The sequence below is a fragment of the Ranitomeya imitator genome, chromosome 2 (genome assembly GCF_032444005.1).
Source record: "Ranitomeya imitator isolate aRanImi1 chromosome 2, aRanImi1.pri, whole genome shotgun sequence".
NCBI lineage: Eukaryota > Metazoa > Chordata > Amphibia > Anura > Dendrobatidae > Ranitomeya > Ranitomeya imitator.
In genome coordinates, this window is record NC_091283.1 from 170186223 (window position 1) to 170208469 (window position 22247).

The 22247-nt window shown below is 45.7% G+C and overlaps 1 protein-coding gene across 1 annotated transcript in view; it reads right to left on the bottom strand.

The window, feature by feature from the left end:
• Positions 1–22002, bottom strand: part of TFE3 (transcription factor binding to IGHM enhancer 3) — a 33881-nt gene extending 11879 nt beyond the window's left edge. The window contains exons 1-3 of the mRNA XM_069747940.1: positions 21522–22002; positions 4421–4534; positions 51–273 (exon numbers count right to left, since the gene is read on the bottom strand). Of these exons, the coding sequence (XP_069604041.1) occupies positions 51–273; positions 4421–4534; positions 21522–21625 (441 nt within the window). The 5' untranslated portion in view covers positions 21626–22002. The remainder of the gene's footprint in view (positions 1–50; positions 274–4420; positions 4535–21521) is intronic.
• Positions 22003–22247: the final 245 nt, after the last annotated feature.

The window sequence follows — 22247 nt, forward strand, 5'->3', positions numbered from 1 at the left end:
CATTTTTGTTTCTAGTTCATATAATATCACTTGCAAGTGGTCTCTCTTACCTTTAAGACCTCCAAGGGCACCTGTGCTGGGGTGGGGCGGCTACCAGTGCTGACGCTGATGGCAGGCGTGGGCAGAGCAGGGATCTGGGTAGTTTTCTGCTCCTGCTCTCTTCTCTCTTGCTCCTGGGCCTGAGCCCTCATCAGCTGCTGTCGCAGGAGGATACGTGAAGACATACTGGTCGAAGTCTGAAAGGAGGATGAAGGGGACTGCGATGGGGTCTGACTGTTAGGGGAGAAAAACAGTGAGATTACAGATGCTGCCACTCAGGTTCCCACAGTTCTGCATTTAAATGATGTATATGTGCAAAATACATTTAGCATTTATTTAAATCTGTGCTTTTGTCTCTGCCATTTCAAATAACTGATCATATGATGGTTTAATTATTAAGGGGTAATATAATAATAATTTTTATTTCTATAGCGCCAACAGGGCACGGGTAAGCTGGTAGATTGAGACGAGGGAGGAGATGTAGGGTGGTGCTGAACCATGGAGCGCTTTGTGGGCAAGAGTGATAAGTTTATATTGAACTCTGAGGCAGATGGGTAACCAGTGGAACGACTGGCACAGGGTAGAGGCATCAGTGTAGTGGTTGGAAAGGAATATGATCCTGTCTGCCGAATTCAGGACAGATTGGAGTGTGAAGAGTTTATTCCTTGTTAGTCAAAAATGTCCGAATCTTTGTTCCACAGATTGGGAAGGACAATCTCAGATATGTCCTCCTATAGCTCCTCCTGAGAGTAACCCAGGGGAGGGGAGAGTTTGGTAAGAGGGAGTCCAATCAGTAGAGAGTAATAATAGTCCAGACGAGAATGAATAAGCGCAACAGTAAGAGGTTTAGCGGAGTCAAATGTAAGAAAAGGTTGAATTCTAGAGATGTTTTTGAGGTGCAGGTGACATGAGCGAGTGATCGGATGTGGGGGGTTAAGGAAAGATCTGAATCAAGTATGACTCCAAGACAGCAGGCGTGTTGCTGGGGAGTACTGGTAAAACTACATACGAAAATGGCAATATCTGGCACAGGTAAGTTAGTGGCGGGAGGAAACACAAGGAGTTCAGTTTTTGACAGATTCAGTTTTAGAGGGAGGACATGATTTTAGAGACAGCAGACAGACAATCCCTGGTATCTTGTAGTAATGCAGGGAGATGTCAGTAGACGATGTGTATTATCGGGTGTCATTGGCAGATGGTAATGAAGACTGAAATTGATAATGGTTTGAACAATAGGGGCAGTGTATAGAAAGAAGAGGAGGGAAGCTAGGACAGAACCCTGGAGGACCCCAACAGTAAGAAGAGGGGACCTAATTCTGAGCATTGACCTACCCCAACAATAAGAGGAGGGCACGGAGGACTGAAAATTGAGGAACCCCGACAGAAAGAGAAGGGCACACAGGACTGAACCCTGTGGAACCCCAACAGTAAGAGGAGGAGGACGCAGGACTGAACCCTGAGGAACCCCAACAGTGAGAGGAGGGGACGAAGGACTGAACCCTGAGGAACCCCAACAGTAAGAGGAGGGGACGCACGACTGATCCCTGAAGAACCCCAACAGTAGGAGGGGACGCAGGACTGATCCCTGAGGAACCCCAACAGTAAGAGGAGGGGACGCAGGACTGAACCCTGAGGAACGCCAACAGTAAGAGGAGGGGACGCAGGACTGAACCCTGAGGAACCCCAACAGTAAGAGGAGGGGACGCACGACTGATCCCTGAAGAACCCCAACAGTAAGAGGAGGGGACGCAGGACTGAACCCTGAGGAACGCCAACAGTAAGAGGAGGGGACGCACGACTGATCCCTGAAGAACCCCAACAGTAAGAGGAGGGGACGCAGGACTGAACCCTGAGGAACCCCAACAGTAAGAGAAGGGGACGCACGACTGATCCCTGAAGAACCCCAACAGTAAGAGGAGGGGACGCAGGACTGAACCCTGAGGAACGCCAACAGTAAGAGGAGGGGACGCACGACTGATCCCTGAAGAACCCCAACAGTAAGAGGAGGGGACGCAGGACTGAACCCTGAAGAACCCCAACAGTAAGAGGAGGGGACGCAGGACTGAACCCTGAGGAACCCCAACAGTGAGAGGAGGGGACGAAGGACTGAACCCTGAGGAACCCCAACAGTAAGAGGAGGGGACGCACGACTGATCCCTGAAGAACCCCAACAGTAAGAGGAGGGGACGCAGGACTGATCCCTGAGGAACGCCAACAGTAAGAGGAGGAGACGCAGGACTGAACCCTGAGGAACCCCAACAGTAAGAGGAGGGGACGAAGGACTGATCCCTGAGGAACCCCAACAGTAAGAGGAGGGGACGCAGGACTGAACCCTGAGGAACCCCAACAGTGAGAGGAGGGGACGCAGGTCTGAACCCTGAGGAACCCCAACAGTAAGAGGAGGGGACGCAGGACAACCATGAGGAAACCCAACAGTGAGAGGAGGGGACGAAGGACTGAACCCTGAGGAACCCCAACAGTAAGAGGAGGGGACGCAGGACTGATCCCTGAGGAACCCCCGACAGTACGGGAAACATTCAAGGAACAAAAGCCAGCAAAAGAAACAGTGAAGGAGCGGTCAGAGAGTTAGAAGGAGAACCAGAGAGAACGGTGTCCTTGAGGCCGATGGTGTGGAGCATACTGAGGAGGAGCCAGTGCTGAATGCTGCAGAGAGATCCAGGAGAATCAGCAGGAAGCAGTGACCATTACTTTTAGTAGATCATTAGAGACATTACTGAGAGCAGTGTCAGTAGAGTGTAAAGAATGGAAACTGGATTATAGAGGGTCAAGAAGAAAGTTTTCTGAGCGATAGCGCATAAGGCAGGAGTAGACCAGGCGTTCCAGGAGTAATATAAATATGTGGGTGTATATCTGTTTTGTAAGGCTGAAATGTTGCTGTCTACCTGTATTATGTGATGTATAAAGAAAAATAGACTTTTTGCCACGTGGATGCTTTTGTCGCTTTCTTCACCTTTGGACATTATTGAGGATTGGGATCATCCTCTTTTTGCCATACTTGCAACTGCTAACAGATATCAACTTATCTATGGTGCCGCCCTAAACTTGCTATTTTCCTCTGAATGAGGCCTAAATACGTGGATACAAGCACTAGATCCAAGCACAAGCAGGACTGCAGGGTAAAGCATGGGGAAAAGGACGGAGCAGTACATTTGGTGTCTGACGACGCAATGCTGGTCTGTCTGTCATATTGAACAAGCAGAGCTGCAGGTTCTGGCAGGATTGGTCGACCATCTCTTGTGTACTGGGGTGTCCAGACTTTCCCTCAATATCTGCGGTTGTGGAAAGAAGGATGGGGCTGTTGGGATTTCAACATGCCTGACCCTGTTGTTCTAACCTGACATGTGTCTGTCTTATCACTGTATAACCAGGCAGATTTACCATATTAGTTGTCATCCCTGAAGAGGGCAGAAAATGATGACCCATAAACCTGCATTTACTAAAGAAATGTATATTCTAGAAGGAAATGCCATGTAAAGAGTAAGAGTTATTTTATAAATCAATAATACATGAAGAAATGGGTAACTTTGTAATATATCTTAGCAGAGAAATCTGCTTCTTTCTCTTCCTGGATTGATCAATCACTCAATTCATGGAACATATCTGTATACAGTGAAAACAGATTTTCCCATTACTGAGATAGGCAATGGCAGTTGGTGCTCATAAGATTCTATGGAGATGGGCAGTAGGGAGGAGCTGGACACAGACATTAAGTTCTCCTAAATGGACTGTTAAACTTTAAAATGTAACGGTCGTTTCAGAAGTACTTGCAGTAAAATGTCTGCGTCTGTCTCCAGCTTCTCCCCCCTATCCGTCTCCATAGAATCTTATGAGCACCAACTGTCATCTCAATCTTCAAATACTGATTTTAAGCAGAAATTGAGATAATCAGTCCAGGAGGAAACTTGTTTCTTTGACAATACATATCACAAAATCACTTATTTTTACGTACACTGATTGATACCAAACAAAAATGTAAAAGATGGTTACTCTTTATAGGAACACTCCAACCAAAGAGTATACGCTGCATCGCCAAATGCAGGACTTCAGGGGGCTGAGTAACCTTGTGTCACGCCCCACTCCTTTAAGCGTAGGCATAATAAAGTGTATGATTTTCGCTCGGAGTGTTCTTTTAAGTCATCCCTTTAATTTTCTCCATTTATGTGGAAGTGAAGCCAACTTCGTCCTGGAAAATGCTGAGTGAGCGCCGCTTATCTCGCAAAGTGCCAGGTATTATCAGTGCGGCTGGATGTCTGCAGCTTATCAGGTTTTCCTGTTGACGGCGCGGTGGCCGGCGTCCTTACATTTATGTCTGCGTCATGCATTTTTCGCCTCTGAACACGTCCTGTATCTGCTATCTCACCTAGAAGGGATCGGCTGGCTCTTCAGCTGGTAAAACTGCTCCTCGCTCGGCTCTAGCGCGGTCTCAACGTCAATGTCGGCGACGATTCCAGACTCGGGTAATATGGGGCTCAGACTGTTGTGATGAGAGAATAAAATAATGAGATTAAAACATAAAAAACGATGCAAAAAAAAGATTCAAAATATAAAAGTTTAAATCATCCGGCTTTCCAAGTTAAAAAAAACCAAACAGAACAGATGAATATATTTGGTATCGCTGCGTTTGCAAAGGTCCGATCTATGAAAATAAAATTATTTCACTCGTGTAGTAAACACAAAATAGAGAAAATATATTGAAATTCCAGAATTGCTGTTTTTTTGGTGGCCGTGCATCCTCCGTAAAAAAAAAAAAAAAAAAAAAAAAAAATGATATCAAAACATTGTATATACTGTATGTCAAAATGGTGCCAATAAGGCTACGTTCACATTTGTGGTGTTGGGCGCAGCGTCGGCAACCAACAACGCAAATACACAACGCAGCATTTTACGACACATGCATTGTCATGGGATCGTACAGAGCAGGAATTTCTGCGCAGGAAAAATGCTGCAAGTAGCGTTTTCTGCGCCCTCTCTGTACGTCAATATGACGCATGCGTCGTAAAACACAATACAACGCATAACGGCGCATGTCCATGCGCCCCCCCATGTTAAAGATAGGGGCGCATGACGCATGCGTCGGTATTATTGAAAGATAGGACACAAAAAAAGCGCAAATAGGGTCTTATCCCCAGGATTGTTTCTGATCAATTGTGAGAGAACTGCTCACCTGGTGGTACACAGTACAAGCGTGTAGTTTGTCAGCTGCTGCAGATCCACAGGTCGGCGCTGCGACCTCTCAGAACCGTTATAATAGATGAAATGTGGATTACATCCGCGCTGCTGCGACAAATAATAGATCCAGATATACTTGTAAGATGTTCGGGTGGTTTATTCAACGCGTTTCGAAGCTCATGGCTTCTTCTTCAGGAAGTTTCCACACAGAGATAACTCTGTGTGGAAACTTCCTGAAGAAGAAGCCATGAGCTTCGAAACGCGTTGAATAAACCACCCGAACATCTTACAAGTATATCTGGATCTATTATTTGTCGCAGCAGCGCGGATGTAATCCACATTTCATCTATTATAACGGCATGCGTCGGTATGCGTCGCCGACGCTGCGCCCAACACCGCAAATGTGAACGTAGCCTAAAACGACAGCTCGGCACACACAAAAAAAATGAATCATACGATATGGCAACACAGACCAAAAATATATTGTAGAACATGTAGATTTTTTTTTTGTCCCTAAAATAATAATAATTAATAATCACTATACAATTTGGTATTACCATAGGCTACTGATCTGGAGAATTGTGTCGCCAGATCATTTTTATCACACAATAAATGTCGTAAAAAAAAAAAAAAAATGGTATATCACATTTTTGCTACCATTTCACCTCACTTGGATTTTTTTCCCTGTTTTTGTCATTTTGTAAACTCAACGGTGTCATTCAAAACTGCAACTCGCCCCACCAAAAACTGCTATACTAGCGTGAAAATAAAAAAAAGTTATAGCTCTTGGAAGAAGGGAAGGAAAAAGCGAAGGAAAAAAAAAAGGCCTGGTAATAGAGGGGTTAAAGATTTAAAACAGAAACCGAAAGTGGAGGAGTTGGTCATAGCAAGTAACCAATCAAGTCACAGCTCCCATTATCCAGAGCCTGTTTTCTAAATGAAAACGGCAACCTGATTGGGCGCTATGAGCAACTGGTTCAAATTTACTTTCCAGCATAGTTGACCATGACAACCAATCAAATGGCTTCTTTCATCTTCCAGCTTGGCTCTGAATTAGAAGAGCAGGAACCTGATTGGTTGCTATGGGTGACCACCATCTACAATAGAGACATATACATGAGGCCTACAGTTTACAATATATACATTAATTTCATATCTCAGTGATTAACTTACAGGAATAATATGGCGGAGGAAGTGCCTACAACCTCCAGAGGGTCAGCACTAATTATTACAATCCTGAGGGAAAATTCTTCACAAACATATTTGTTATGTGTCACTAAGCTTTCCTAGGAACTAAAAATTGACTGATTAACCCCTTTACCCCCAAGGGTGGTTTGCACGTTAATGACCAGGCCAATTTTTACAATTCTGACCACTGTCCCTTTATGAGGTTATAACTCCGAAACGCTTCAACGGATCCTGGTGATTCTGACATTGTTTTCTCGTGACATATTGTACTTCATGATAGTGGTAAAATTTCTTTGATAGTACCTGCGTTTATTTGTGAAAAAAACGGAAATTTGGCGAAAATTTAGAAAATTTCGCAATTTTCAAACTTTGAATTTTTATGCAATTAAATCACAGAGATGTGTCACACAAAATACTTAATAAGTAACATTTCCCACATGTCTCCTTTACATCAGCATAATTTTGGAACCAATTTTTTTTTTTGTTAGGGAGTTATAAGGGTTAAAAGTTGACCAGCAATTTCTCATTTTTACAACACCATTTTTTTTTAGGGACCACGTCTCATTTGAAGTCATTTTGAGGGGTCTATATGATAGAAAATGCCCAAGTGTGACACCATTCTAAAAACTGCACCCCTCAAGGTGCTCAAAACCACATTCAAGAAGTTTATTAACCCTTCAGGTGTTTAATAGGAATTTTTGGAATGTTTAAATAAAAATGAACATTTAACTTTTTTACACAAAAAATTTACTTCAGCTCCAATTTGTTTTATTTTACCAAGGGTAACAGGAGAAATTGGACCCAAAAAGTTGTTGTCCAATTTGTCCTGAGTACGCTGATACCCCATATGTGGCAGTAAACCACTGTTTGGGCGCATGGGAGAGCTCGGAAGGGAAGGAGCGCTATTTGACTTTTCAATGCAAAATTGACAGGAATTGAGATGGGACGCCATGTTGCGTTTGGAGAGCCACTGATGTGCCTAAACATTGAAACCCCCCACAAGTGACACCATTTTGGAAAGTAGACCCCCTAAGGAACTTATCTGGATGTGTGGTGAGCACTTTGACCCACCAAGTGCTTCACAGAAGTTTATAATGCAGAACCGTAAAAATAAAAAATCATATTTTTTCACAAAAATTATATTTTTGCCCCCAATTTTTTATTTTTCCAAGGGTAAGAGAAGAAATTGGACCTCAAAAGTTGTTGTCCAATTTGTCCTGAGTACGCTGATACCCCATATGTGGCAGTAAACCACTGTTTGGGCGCATGGGAGAGCTCGGAAGGGAAGGAGCACAATTTTACTTTTTCAACGCAGAATTGGCTGGAATTGAGATCGGACGCCATGTCATGTTTGGAGAGCCCCTGATGTGCCGAAACAGTGGAAACCCCCCAATTATAACTGAAACCCTAATCTAAACACACCCCTAACCCTAATTCCAACGGTAACCCTAACCACACCTCTAACCCCGACACACCCCTAACCCTAATCCCAACCCTATTCCCAACTGTAAATGTAATCTAAACCCTAACCCTAACTTTAGCCCCAACCCTAACTGTAGCCCCAACCCTAACCCTAGCCCTAACCCTAGCCCTAACCCTAACCCTAGCCCTAACCCTAGCCCTAACCCTAGCCCTAACCCTAGCCCTAACCCTAGCCCTAACCCTAGCCCTAACCCTAGCCCTAACCCTAGCCCTAACCCTAGCCCTAGCCCTAGCCCTAGCCCTAGCCCTAATGGGAAAATGGAAATAAATACATTTTTTTTTATTTTTCCCTAACTAAGGGGGTGATGAAGGGGGGTTTGATTTACTTTTATAGCGAGTTTTTTAGCGGATTTTTATGATTGGCAGCCGTCACACACTGAAAGACCCTTTTTATTGCAAAAAATATTTTTTGCAATACCACATTTTGAGAGCTATAATTTTTCCATATTTTGGTCCACAGAGTCATGTGAGGTCTTGTTTTTTGCGGGACGAGTTGACGTTTTTATTGAAAACATTTTTGGGCACGTGACATTTTTTTATCGCTTTTTATTCCGATTTTTGTGAGGAAGAATGACCAAAAGCCAGCTATTCATGAATTTCTATTGGGGGAGGCGTTTATACCGTTCCGCGTTTGGTAAAATTGATAAATCAGTTTTATTCTTCGGGTCAGTACGATTACAGCGATACCTTATTTATATCATTTTTTTATGGTTTGGTGCTTTTATACGATAAAAACTATTTTACAGAAAAAATAATTATTTTTGCATCGCTTTATTCTCAGGACTATAACTTTTTTATTTTTTTGCTGATGATGCTGTATGGCGGCTCTTTTTTTGCGGGACAATATGACGCTTTCAGCGGTACCATGGTTATTTATATCTGTCCTTTTGATCGCGTGTTATTCCACTTTTTGTTCGGCGGTATGATAATAAAGCGTTTTTTGCCTCGTTTTTTTTTTTTTTTCTTACGGTGTTTACTGAAGGGGTTAACTAGTGGGACAGTTTTATAGGTCGGGTCGTTACGGACGCGGCGATACTAAATATGTGTACTTTTATTGGTTTTTTTTTTTTATTTAGATGAAGAAATGTATTTATGGGAATAATATTTTTTTTTTTTTTTTCATTATTTTGGAATATTTTTTTTTATTTTTTTTTACACATTTGGAAATTTTTTTTTTACTTTTTTACTTTGTCCCAGGGGGGGACATCACAGATCAGTGATCTGACAGTTTGCACAGCACTCTGTCAGATCACTGATCTGACATGCAGCGCTGCAGCCTTCACAGTGCCTGCTCTGAGCAGGCTCTGTGAAGCCACCTCCCTCCCTGCAGGACCCGGATCCGCGGCCATCTTGGATCCGGGGCTCGAGCAGGGAGGGAGGTGAGGAGACCCTCGCAGCAACGCGATCACATCGCGTTGCTGCGGGGGGCTCAGGGAAGCCCGCAGGGAGCCCCCTCCCTGCGCGGTGCTTCCCTGCACCGCCGGCACATCGCGATCATCTTTGATCGCGGTGTGCCAGGGGTTAATGTGCCGGGGGCGGTCCGTGACCGCTCCTGGCACATAGTGCCGGATGTCAGCTGCGATAAGCAGCTGACACCCGGCCGCGATCGGCCGCGCTCCCCCCGTGAGCGCGGCCGATCGGCTATGACGTACTATCCCGTCCAGGGTCAGATAAGCCCAGGGCACCTCGACGGGATAGTACGTCTAAGGTCACAGAGGGGTTAAAAGATGATGCATGTCGTACTCATGTCTCATGCCGACAGGGCCATTTCCCTGATAAAATATTAAATATGAGGCTATATAATGGGTGTGTAGTCACTCTGTAAGATATAGGCTATTTACGCGTTATGTGTGGTGGGCCCAGGGACCCCCAGCGCTCATATGAGGCTATATAATGGGTGTAGTCACTCAGCCTATATCTTACAATGTCCTCGTTATGTGTGGTGGGCCCAGGGACCCCCAGCGCTCATATGAGGCTATATAATAGGTGTGTAGTCACTCTGTAAGATATAGGCTATGTCCTCGTTATGTGTGGTGGGCCCAGGGACCCCCAGCGCTCATATGAGGCTATATAATGGGTGTGTAGTCACTCTGTAAAATATAGGCTATGTCCTCGTTATGTGTGGTGGGCCCAGGGACCCCCGGCGCTCACTCATATGAGGCTATATAATGTGTGTGTAGTCACTCTGTAAGGCCGTCCTGATATTTCCGGTAACGTGGGAGATTGCAAGTGATGAGGTCACTGTGACAGAGCTTGAACGGCCGTGACCTCATCACTTGCATTCTCCCACAGTCCTGAGGTCACAGTTCATGCCGGCGAGCGAGCAGACTCAGTGACGTCATCGCTAGTTACTGAGCCTGCGCCCGCAGTGTCTCGGTTTGTTTAAAAACATAGGGGGGACCCACGCGGGTTTTTCATTCATTCATTCTCCTCTGTTCATGCTGCTCACCGGCAGAGAAGGGATGACAGCCAGCTTCAGCACCACACAGGGGAACAGCGGCTTACAGTAGCGCTACTTCCCAGATGGCCGTCCGTGCACACGGAGGACAGTGGGCCCGGTTTTCCTTGTGCACGTGTGTGGCATGCTTTGTGGCCCCTGTGTCCGGGTAAAAACAGACAGGTCTGTGAAAACACATTGACATGTGCATAGACCCATTCATTTGAATGGGTCTACGTGTGTCAGTGTCTCCAGTACGTGAGAACACTGTCAATACACGTAATGGAGACACTGACCTGTAAAAGAGGCCTAAGATATAGGCTGTGTGTGGTGGGCCAGGGACCCCCAGCGCTCATATGAGGCTATATAATGGGTGTGTAGACACTCTGTAGCAGGGAAGACCAGGTTGCTGCGGCTGCTGAAGTGCTGGGTCCGGAACTGCTGGAGCCAAACCTCCTGTTCCTGGGGCGAACAAGATTGCAGCCAGAGCGAGACAGTAACCAGAGAAAAAGGGGCATGGCCAGTCAGTGAGGTAAAATGGTTTGCATGGCAACGGAAGCAGTCTTCCCGCCAAAACGCTGATGAGGTACAGACCACAAATGCTGAGAGGGGAGCGACAGGCCGGCATAGTGAGGGACTCACCGAAACCGGCGGGTGCACAAGGGAGCGTGCGATCAACGGAGTATTGCAGTACAGACGTCAGGGTGTCGGCCGATATTCAGAGAGGTGCACGCCGGGTAAAACATTGCAACGCAGCAGGTCACAGCGGCTGCTTAAGGAGACCCGCGCCGAGAGGAATCTTGTGGGGAGCTCTACTCTCCTACTCCACAGATATACAACAAGTTCCAAATTATTATGCAAACAACATTTTTCTTGGATTTTCCTAAATGGTCGGTGCAAATGACAGACTAATAAAAGTCATCACCCGTTAGATTATACATCGAATTTTATTTAAGAAACCTCCCAATGATAACAGTATAATCTCCAAAATGAATGAAAACTCAAAATGCACTGTTCCAAATTATTAGGCACAGTAGAATTTCTATACATTTGATATAAAGAACTGAGAATGCTCATTTGTGGAATTTGCAGCATTAGGAGGTCACATTCACTGAACAAAAAAAGCTATTTAACTCCAAAACCTCCCAACAGGCCAAGTTACATGTTAACATAGGACCCTTCTTTGATATCACCTGCATAATTCTTGCATCCATTGAACTTGTGAGTTTTTGGAGAGTTTCTGCTTGTACGTCTTTGCATGAAGTCAGAATAGCCTCACAGAGCTGCTGTTTTGATGTGAACTGCCTCCCAACCTCATTGATCTTTTGCTTGATGATACTTGAAGGTTCTCTATAGGGTTGAGGTCAGGGGAAGATGGTAGCCACACCATGAGTTTATCTCCTTTTATGCCCATAGCAGACAATGACTCCGGAATTCTTTGCAGCATGAGATGGGGCATTGTCAGCATGAAGATGATTTCGCTCCTGAAGGAACGTTTCTGCTTTTTATACCATGGAAGAAGGTTGCCAGTCAGAAACTCTATATATTTTGCAGAGGTCATTTTCACATCTTCAGGAACCTTAAAGGGACACTGTCCCCTGAATTTGGAGGGAACAATCTTGAGCCATGGAGGCGGGGTTTTTTATTCACCCTTTCCTTACCCGCTGGCTGCAATATTGGATTGAAGTTCATTCTCTGTCCTCCGTAGTACATGCCTGCACAAGGCAATCTTGCCTTGCGCAGGCATGTACTATGGAGGACAGAGAATGAACTTCAATCCAATATTGCAGCCAGCGGGTAAGGAAAGGGTGAATCAAAAACCCCGCCTCCATGGCTGAAGATTGTTCCCTCCAAATTCAGGTGACAGTGTCCCTTTAAAGGGCCCTACCAGCTGGTTCCCCATGATTCTGGCCCAAAACATGACATGGTGGCCATCCACCAAATTTCCACTACTCCATCCATCTGGACTATCCAGGGTTGCTCGACAACACTTATCAGTAAACAAGACTGTTTGAAAATTAGTCTTCATGTATGTCTGGGCCCACTGCAACCGTTTCTGCTTGTGAACACTGTTTAGGGGTGGCCGAATAGTAGGTTTATGCACCACAGCAAGCCTTTGAAGGATCCTACACCTTGAGATTCGAGGGACTCCAGAGGCACCAGCAGCTTCAAATAACTGTTTGCGGCTTTGTAATGGTATTTTGGCAGCTCCTCTCTTAATCCAATGAATTTGTCTGGCAGAAACCTTCCTCATTATGCCTTTATCTGCATGAACTCTCTCTGTGCTCTGTTTCAGTCACAAATCTCTTCACAGTATGATGATCACTCTTAATTTTTCATGAAATATCTAATGTTTTCATACCTGTCAAAGGCATTGCACTATTTAACGCTTTTCAACAGCAGAGATCCTTTTTAGTTCCCATACTGCTTGAAACCTGTGGCCTGCTTAATAATGTGGAACATCATTTTTAAGTAGTTTTCCTTTAATTAGAATCACCTGGAAAACTAATTATCACGAGTTTAAGATTGATTTCAGTGATCCATTGAGCCCTGAGACAATACCATCCGTGAGTTTATTTGAAAAACAAAATTAAATCTTTATTATACTTAAATCCAATTTTCATAATAATTTGGAACACAGTGTATGGACTAGGGGCTCAGCGGGTAGGACTGCCCGCTGCCGCCAGAAGGACCGAGTGCTAGGCGAGGACGCCAGCAGACATTACACGGAACACTGCCGACATTCTGCGATCCACGGGGTCTTCAGAAAGTGACAGGCCACAGAGTCACGATAAGTGGAACCATTAACAGACTGTTTAGCTAACCAACGTTTATTCAGTTTACCTTTGTACCCCGTTTACCCTACTATCTCCCTGTGATAGCAAATCTCCCTGGCGCATAGCAAATGTGGTGCCAATATTCAAAAAGGGCTCCAAAAGTGAACCTGGAAATTATAGGCCAGTAAGTCTAACCTCTATTGTTGGTAAAATATTTGAAGGGTTTCTGAGGGATGTTATTCTGGATTATCTCAATGAGAATAACTGTTTAACTCCATATCAGCATGGGTTTATGAGAAATCGCTCCTGTCAAACCAATCTAATCAGTTTTTATGAAGAGGTAAGCTATAGGCTGGACCACGGTGAGTCATTGGACGTGGTATATCTCGATTTTTCCAAAGCGTTTGATACCGTGCCGCACAAGAGGTTGGTACACAAAATGAGAATGCTTGGTCTGGGGGAAAATGTGTGTAAATGGGTTAGTAACTGGCTTAGTGATAGAAAGCAGAGGGTGGTTATAAATGGTATAGTCTCTAACTGGGTCGCTGTGACCAGTGGGGTACCGCAGGGGTCAGTATTGGGACCTGTTCTCTTCAACATATTCATTAATGATCTGGTAGAAGGTTTACACAGTAAAATATCGATATTTGCAGATGATACAAAACTATGTAAAGCAGTTAATACAAGAGAAGATAGTATTCTGCTACAGATGGATCTGGATAAGTTGGAAACTTGGGCTGAAAGGTGGCAGATGAGGTTTAACAATGATAAATGTAAGGTTATACACATGGGAAGAAGGAATCAATATCACCATTACACACTGAATGGGAAACCACTGGGTAAATCTGACAGGGAGAAGGACTTGGGGATCCTAGTTAATGATAAACTTACCTGGAGCAGCCAGTGCCAGGCAGCAGCTGCCAAGGCAAACAGGATCATGGGGTGCATTAAAAGAGGTCTGGATACACATGATGAGAGCATTATACTGCCTCTGTACAAATCCCTAGTTAGACCGCACATGGAGTACTGTGTCCAGTTTTGGGCACCGGTGCTCAGGAAGGATATAATGGAACTAGAGAGAGTACAAAGGAGGGCAACAAAATTAATAAAGGGGATGGGAGAACTACAATACCCAGATAGATTAGCGAAATTAGGATTATTTAGTCTAGAAAAAAGACGACTGAGGGGCGATCTAATAACCATGTATAAGTATATAAGGGGACAATACAAATATCTCACTGAGGATCTGTTTATACCAAGGAAGGTGACGGGCACAAGGGGGCATTCTTTGCGTCTGGAGGAGAGAAGGTTTTTCCACCAACATAGAAGAGGATTCTTTACTGTTAGGGCAGTGAGAATCTGGAATTGCTTGCCTGAGGAGGTGGTGATGGCGAACTCAGTCGAGGGGTTCAAGAGAGGCCTGGATGTCTTCCTGGAGCAGAACAATATTGTATCATACAATTATTAGGTTCTGTAGAAGGACGTAGATCTGGGGATTTATTATGATGGAATATAGGCTGAACTGGATGGACAAATGTCTTTTTTCGGCCTTACTAACTATGTTACTATGCGTTTTCCCACTGTTATATAACTATATATATATATTTTCCCTGCTCTGCAGTATCTGTGTCACTGCATCCCAGTGCCTGCGTATTACAACTCTGCAAGATATAGGCTATGTCCTTGATATGAGGTGGGCCGAGGGACCCCCAGCCCTCATATGAGGCTATATAATAGGCACGTAGTGACTCTGTAAGATATAAGCTATGTCCTTGTTATACAGTGCCTACAAGTAGTATTCAACCCCCTGCAGATTTAGCAGGTTTACACATTTGGAATTAACTTGGCATTATGACATTTGGACTGTAGATCAGCCTGGAAGTGTGAAATGCACTGCAGCAAAAAAGAATGTTATTCCTTTGTTTATTTTTTTTTTTAAATTGTGAAAAGTCTTTTCAGAGGGTCATTTATTATTCAACCCCTCAACCCACCAGAATTCTGTTTGGTTCCCCTAAAGTATTAAGAAGTAGTTCAGGCACAAAGAACAATGAGCTTCACATGTTTGGATTAATTATCTCTTTTTCCAGCCTTTTCTGACTATTTAAGACCCTCCCCAAACTTGTGAACAGCACTCATACATGGTCAACATGGGAAAGACAAAGGAGTATTCCAAGGCCATCAGAGACAAGATCGTGGAGGGTCACAAGGCTGGCAAGGGGTACAAAACCCTTTCCAAGGAGTTGGGCCTACCTGTCTCCACTGTTGGGAGCATCATCCGGAAGTGGAAAGCTTATGGAACTACTGTTAGCCTTCCACGGCCTGGACAGCCTTTGAAAGTTTCCTCCCGTGCCGAGGCCAGGCTTGTCCGAAGAGTCAAGGCTAACCCAAGGACAACAAGGAAGGAGCTCCGGGAAGATCTCATGGCAGTGGGGACATTGGTTTCAGTCAATACCATAAGTAACGTACTCCACCGCAATGGTCTCCGTTCCAGACAAGCCCGTTAGGTACCTTTACTTTCAAAGCATCATGTCAAGGCTCGTCTACAGTTTGCTCATGATCACTTGGAGGACTCGGAGACTGACTGGTTCAAGGTTCTCTGGTCTGATGAGACCAAGATCGAGATCTTTGGTGCCAACCACACACGTGACGTTTGGAGACTGGATGGCACTGCATACGACCCCAAGAATACCATCCCTACAGTCAAGCATGGTGGTGGCAGCATCATGCTGTGGGGCTGTTTCTCAGCCAAGGGGCCTGGCCATCTGGTCCGCATCCATGGGAAGATGGATAGCACGGCCTACCTGGAGATTTTGGCCAAGAACCTCCGCTCCTCCATCAAGGATCTTAAGATGGGTCGTCATTTCATCTTCCAACAAGACAACGACCCAAAGCACACAGCCAAGAAAACCAAGGCCTGGTTCAAGAGGCAAAAAAATCAAGGTGTTGCAGTGGCCTAGTCAGTCTCCTGACCTTAACCCAATTGAAAACTTGTGGAAGGAGCTCAAGATTAAAGTCCACATGAGACACCCAAAGAACCTAGATAACTTGGAGAAGATCTGCATGGAGGAGTGGGCCAAGATAACTCCAGAGACCTGTGCCGGCCTGATCAGGTCTTATACAAGACCATTATTAGCTGTAATTGCAAACAAAGGTTATTCCACAAAATATTAAACCTAGGGGTTGAATAATAATTGACCCACACTTTTACGTTTGAGGGTATGTGCACACGTCAGGATTTCTTGCAGAAATTTTCCTGACAAAAACCGGACATTTCTGCCAGAAATCCGCATGCGTTTTTACTGCGATTTTACCGCGTTTTTCCCCAAATGCATAGAATTGCATGAAAAACGCAGAAAATCCGCAAAAATAATGAACATGCTCATTTTTTACCGCGATGCGTTTTTTTCACGGAAAAAAAACGCATCCATGTGCACAAAACATGCAGAATGCATTCTAAATGATAGAATGCATAATGTATGCGTTTTTAATGAGTTTTTATAGCGTTTTTAGCGTGAAAAAACGCGACAAAAACGCGAAAAAACCTGAAAGTGTGCACATGGCCTAAAATTTATAACAATTTAACTGAGCAACAAAACTTTTTGGTTTGTAAGATTTATGCATCCGTTAATAAATCCTGCTCTTGATTGAAGTTTGAAGGCTCTAACTTATTTGCATCTTATTAAACCTGCTAAATCTGCAGGGGGTTGAATACTACTTGTAGGCATTGTATGTGGTGGGCCCAAGGAACCCCAGTGCTCAGACTGATGGCGAGTCGCATATACATCAGTGACCGCAGTTTGCAGCGTGCATAATTTGCATTTCCAGCAATACTAGATGAAATGTATACTTTTCAATCGTCACTCATATAAATCGCTTCCAAATGTTCGTTGTCCCAAAATAGCATCATGATTTCATACCAAAATGGTAAAGGATCGTCTATCCAGCAACAATTCTGCAAAACTGGTTAAGAACAGCAGAATTTAGATTGCAGCTCTGGATGTAAATGGGGTGAAATTTGTATACAAACTGTTATGGGGTTTAATAGCCTTTTACGAGTCCGGATCTAAGTATAGTCCATGCTGTATGATCAGATCATATTTATGGGGCGGATCTTCAATTAACGTTTCCTGGCGCTGTTTCTTAAGAAATGATGTAGCCTGTTTATCAGAATGTACAACCTGTTCCTCGGCACAGCACCGGATCCATCTTATCAGCTGTCCTACAAATGGACTTTCCATGCAGTAACCCAATTCAGTAATGTGGGCGCTCCTGCACATATTGCTGTCCTGACCGGTACAATATGGCTGCCCACCGTTCTGGCTATAAATGCTCAATGACATTTTGTTTACATGTCTGCAACGTCGGGATAACTTCCCCCCAAATTAAGATATGGGTCCTGCAAAGCAAGAGCATCCTCAAGAATTTAGTGTCAGCTCGTAGATAGACTCATGTCACCCCAGATGTTAGTTATTTGTACACATAGTGAAATGGTGTATAATGGGCTGGCCATCTTTTGATATTTGATTTCAGTCCCATTAAACATCTTGCGCCATATTGGCTTCTGCAGGCTCTTTAGTTTCCCTGCACTTTGATGTAATCATAAATCAGCTGAGAGGAGAGAACAGATAAACAAAAACACATATGAGTATTAACCCCTTAGTGACCGAGCCAAATTTTTGAAATCTGACCAGTGTCACTTTATGTGGTAATAACTCTGCAACGCTTCAACAAATCCCAGTGATTTTGAGATTGTTTTTTCGTGACACATTATACTTTATGATAATGGTAAATTTTGTTCAACATTTTTTGTGTTTATTTATAAAAAATATCAAAAATTTGAGAAAAATGTTAAAAAATTAGCAATTTTCTAAATTTGAATGATTATCCCTTTAATCCAGATAGTCATACCACAGCAAACCATTAATAAATAACATTTCCCACATGTCTGCTTTACATCAGCACCATTTGTAAAATGTTATTTTATTTTGTTAGCATTTTAGGAGGTTTAAAAATGTAGCAGCAATTTTTCATTGTTTCAAAGAAATTTACAAAATTTATTTTTTTAGGGACTTATCCATGTTTGAAGTGACTTTAGGGGTCCCATATGTTGGGAAACCCACAAACGTGATACCATTTTAAAAACAGCACCCCCTGACATATCAAAAACTGCTGTCAGGTAGTTTATTAACCCTTCAGGTGCTTTACAGGAATTAATGCAAAGTGGTATGACAGAAATGAAAATGTGTATTTTTACCACCTAAATGTTGCTAACTTCTAAACAGATTACTACAGCTGTCAGACTCTAAGGCCGCTATTTGGTCATGAATTGCCATGGCAAACATCAGGACAACAAAATCATGAACTGAGGGCACCAATTGTGACAAAGAAGAAGCCCCCACACTCTGTTAACCATTTATAATGATGTAGTCACTATTGACAGCAGCATCTAAGGGGTTAAACAGATTTAGATGGTGCAAATACTGATCGTGGCTGGTACAGCAAGTTGTCAGCTATAGTGTACAACTGACAGATGCTGGATTGTCATCTGTATGGGGAGGCTATTCTCTTATATCTCAGGTCAGTTAAAAGACGTATTGGCGGTCATTAAGGGGTTAAACTTTCCCATCATTCAATCAGAACGAGTTCACTGATGGATTTTCATTTAACTCGTTCTGCAGCCAGACATAGACAGTGCAGTACAGAGGATATATAAAAGGAAAACAGTGCAAACTTTTTCATAACACCAAAATACAAAAATTATTTTTAGCCCTAAATATATGCGTTTAAGAAAAACAAGTAGTTTTACCCCAGAATACTGGGGCAAACAGTTTGATGAATCAGGCCCCAAATTTTGCATCCCGTAGAAATCAATGGTATCTGTTAACCATTATCTAATGTGCATGGCCACACAGAAGACCAACTCATTGCAAGTGCATGGCTGATAACTCGGAACAATAGACTGCATTCTACGTGCTGCAATGTGAGAAAAATCAGCCTTTCCAGGGTCTTGTTGAAACATCCATTGTATGTTTTGTTCTTCGCGGGCTGGAGACTAAGGCTTCTTTCACACTAGCGTCGGAATCTCCCCGTCGCAATGCGTCGGGGAGAGATTCCGACGCTAGCGTTTAGCGCATTGCACAATGGAGGCAGCGGATGCATTTTTCCGGCGCATCCGCTGCCCCATTGTAAGGTGCGGGGAGGTGGGGGCGGAGTTCCGGCCGCGCATGCGCGGTCGGAAAAAGCGGTCCGTCAGGAGCAAAAAAACGTTACATGTAGCGTTTTTTGCTCCCGACGGTCCGCAGAAGCACGACGCATCCGTCGCTCGACAGATGCGACGTGTGGCAATCCGTCGCAAATGCGTCGTCAATGCAAGTCTATGGGGAAAAAACGCATCCTGCAAGCACTTTTGCAGGATGCGTTTTTTCTGCAAAACGACGCATTGTGACGGATTGCAGAAAACGCTAGTGTGAAAGTAGCCTTACCAAGACTAGAAAATCCTTCCAGGCATGCTCAGAATGAAAAAAACGGGATACGTCGCAAAATTCCGGTGTGTGGCGGTCAGCGGCGGATCCTGTGCCCATAGGCTTCCATTATAGCCAATGACGGACAGCGCAGGATGCGTCACTGAGCGATTTTCCGACGTACAAAAAAAGTTCCTCTGAACGTTTTCTCTGCCCGATAGACTGCTATTTTCTGACGGATCCAGTGCACGACGGATGAAACGTAAGGCCATCCGTCAAAATCCGTCGCTAATACAAGTCTATGAGAAAAAACAGGATCCTGCAGAAGAATTTGCAGGATCCTGTTTTTGTTCAAAAATCAATGGATTTCGACGGGAGGAAAAAGACGCACGTGTGAAAGAGGCCTAAGGGGCGCCTGTGAGCCCCTCTCAGACATGCCCTTACAGCAGACTAAGGGGCGCCTGTGAGCCCCTCTCAGACATGCCCTTACAGCAGACTAAGGGGCGCCTGCGAGCCCCTCTCAGACATGCCGATACAGCAGACTAAGGGGCGCCTGCGAGCCCCTCTCAGACATGCCGATACAGCAGACTAGGGGGCGCCTGTGAGACCCTCTCAGACATGCCGATACAGCAGACTAGGGGGCGCCTGTGAGCCCCTCTCAGACATGCCCTTACAGCAGACTAAGGGGCGCCTGCGAGCCCCTCTCAGACATGCCGATACAGCAGACTAAGGGGCGCCTGTGAGCCCCTCTCAGACATGCCGATACAGCAGACTAAGGGGCGCCTGTGAGCCCCTCTCAGACATGCCCTTACAGCAGACTAAGGGGCGCCTGCGAGCCCCTCTCAGACATGCCGATACAGCAGACTAAGGGGCGCCTGTGAGCCCCTCTCAGACATGCCGATACAGCAGACTAAGGGGCGCCTGTGAGCCCCTCTCAGACATGCCGATACAGCAGACTAGGGGGCGCCTGTGAGCCCCTCTCAGACATGCCCTTACAGCAGACTAAGGGGCGCCTGCGAGCCCCTCTCAGACATGCCGATACAGCAGACTAGGGGGCGCCTGTGAGACCCTCTCAGACATGCCGATACAGCAGACTAGGGGGCGCCTGTGAGCCCCTCTCAGACATGCCGATACAGCAGACTAGGGGGCGCCTGTGAGACCCTCTCAGACATGCCGATACAGCAGACTAAGGGGCGCCTGTGAGACCCTCTCAGACATGCCGATACAGCAGACTAGGGGGCGCCTGTGAGCCCCTCTCAGACATGCCCTTACAGCAGACTAGGGGGCGCCTGTGAGCCCCTCTCAGACATGCCGATACAGCAGACTAGGGGGCGCCTGTGAGCCCCTCTTAGTCAGACATGCCGATACAGCAGACTAGGGGGCGCCTGTGAGCCCCTCTTAGTCAGACATGCCGATACAGCAGACTTTGCTGGAGTTGCACAACTTTCCTGCCGCGGAGGAGGAGAGGGCGCAGTGCTTGTGTCAGCCATTCTCACTACTCGGAGGTAGAAGAATTACCCAGTGTTAATATTAGGAGGCTCAGATTACCAATTGCTTAACCCTTGGATTGCTAGCACCAGACTGTGATCAGACCCAACCCCCCGGCCCCCCATATAGCGCCGGGTACCAGGCCGGCCTTGTTATTATTATGCCCATGTGTTTTCTCCAGCCGGCGCCGCCTGTGCCTGAATGACTAAGCAAAAGCCGAACAGTCCTCCTCCCTCCGGCCGCCGCCGCTCTCCTCCCTCCGGCCCAAGACGCCTCCAAAAAACAATGCCCCATTTCTACCCTCTTCCAAATCTACGCCAAGGAGAAGCCCCCTAATTGCCCCGAGAAGCCTGTGCCCCAACATTCCGGCTTGTACGTGCGCCCCCCATCAGAGCCCACGTTGGCTACAGTCGGCCGCCCCGCGCCATCCGCCGCCCTAGGCGCGGTACTCTGCGTTACCTGAGCAGCTGAATGCTGTCCGCACCGGATCCCACCAGGACATAGACTGTATGCTGTGCGCCGTCCTGCACTTTGGGGGTCTCACAGCCTATATCATGAGACATCGCTGGGGAATTCCACAGTTGGAGCCACTCTTGGCTGTGGCGGGTGTCCCCCAATTTTCGGATCTCGCTGGAGATTATGGGGGCGCTGCAGCTGTTCTCGGCGTCGGTTTCCCAATCTCGCTACTATGCGCTAAGTTCACACTTAACTGGAACAGAGCAAAACAAGCCCCCTCCCCCTCCTGTGCTCCTCCAGTCCCCCTCCTCCTCCTGTCCTCCCTTGCCTGCCGCCCCCGCCCTCACTTTCCTCTTTCCCCTCCTTACTCTTCCTCTCAGGGCTGAGCATGGCCGCCCGCACCCCTTCTATGCTGAATCCGGTGGATCTTTGCAGAGCAGCGCTCCCGTGGCTGGCGGCGGGCTCCAGCGCACGATGGGTTAACGGGTGACTCATAGACTAGGGGAATTCCGCAGCCAGCATGGGCTGACAGCGGGACAATGGGGCAGCCAATCAGTGGCTGTCAGCAGGGGTGACGTCATGTGTTAGCCCAGCGCTGCTGCCCGCAGCCACCACGCCATGTAAACACTGGCTGAGGATCCTGTGTGCGCTCCGCCGCTGTTACTAGCTCTCACATATAGACGGGCCATTCTGGGCTTTCCTAACCTCTGGGGTAAAGGGCCACCCGGC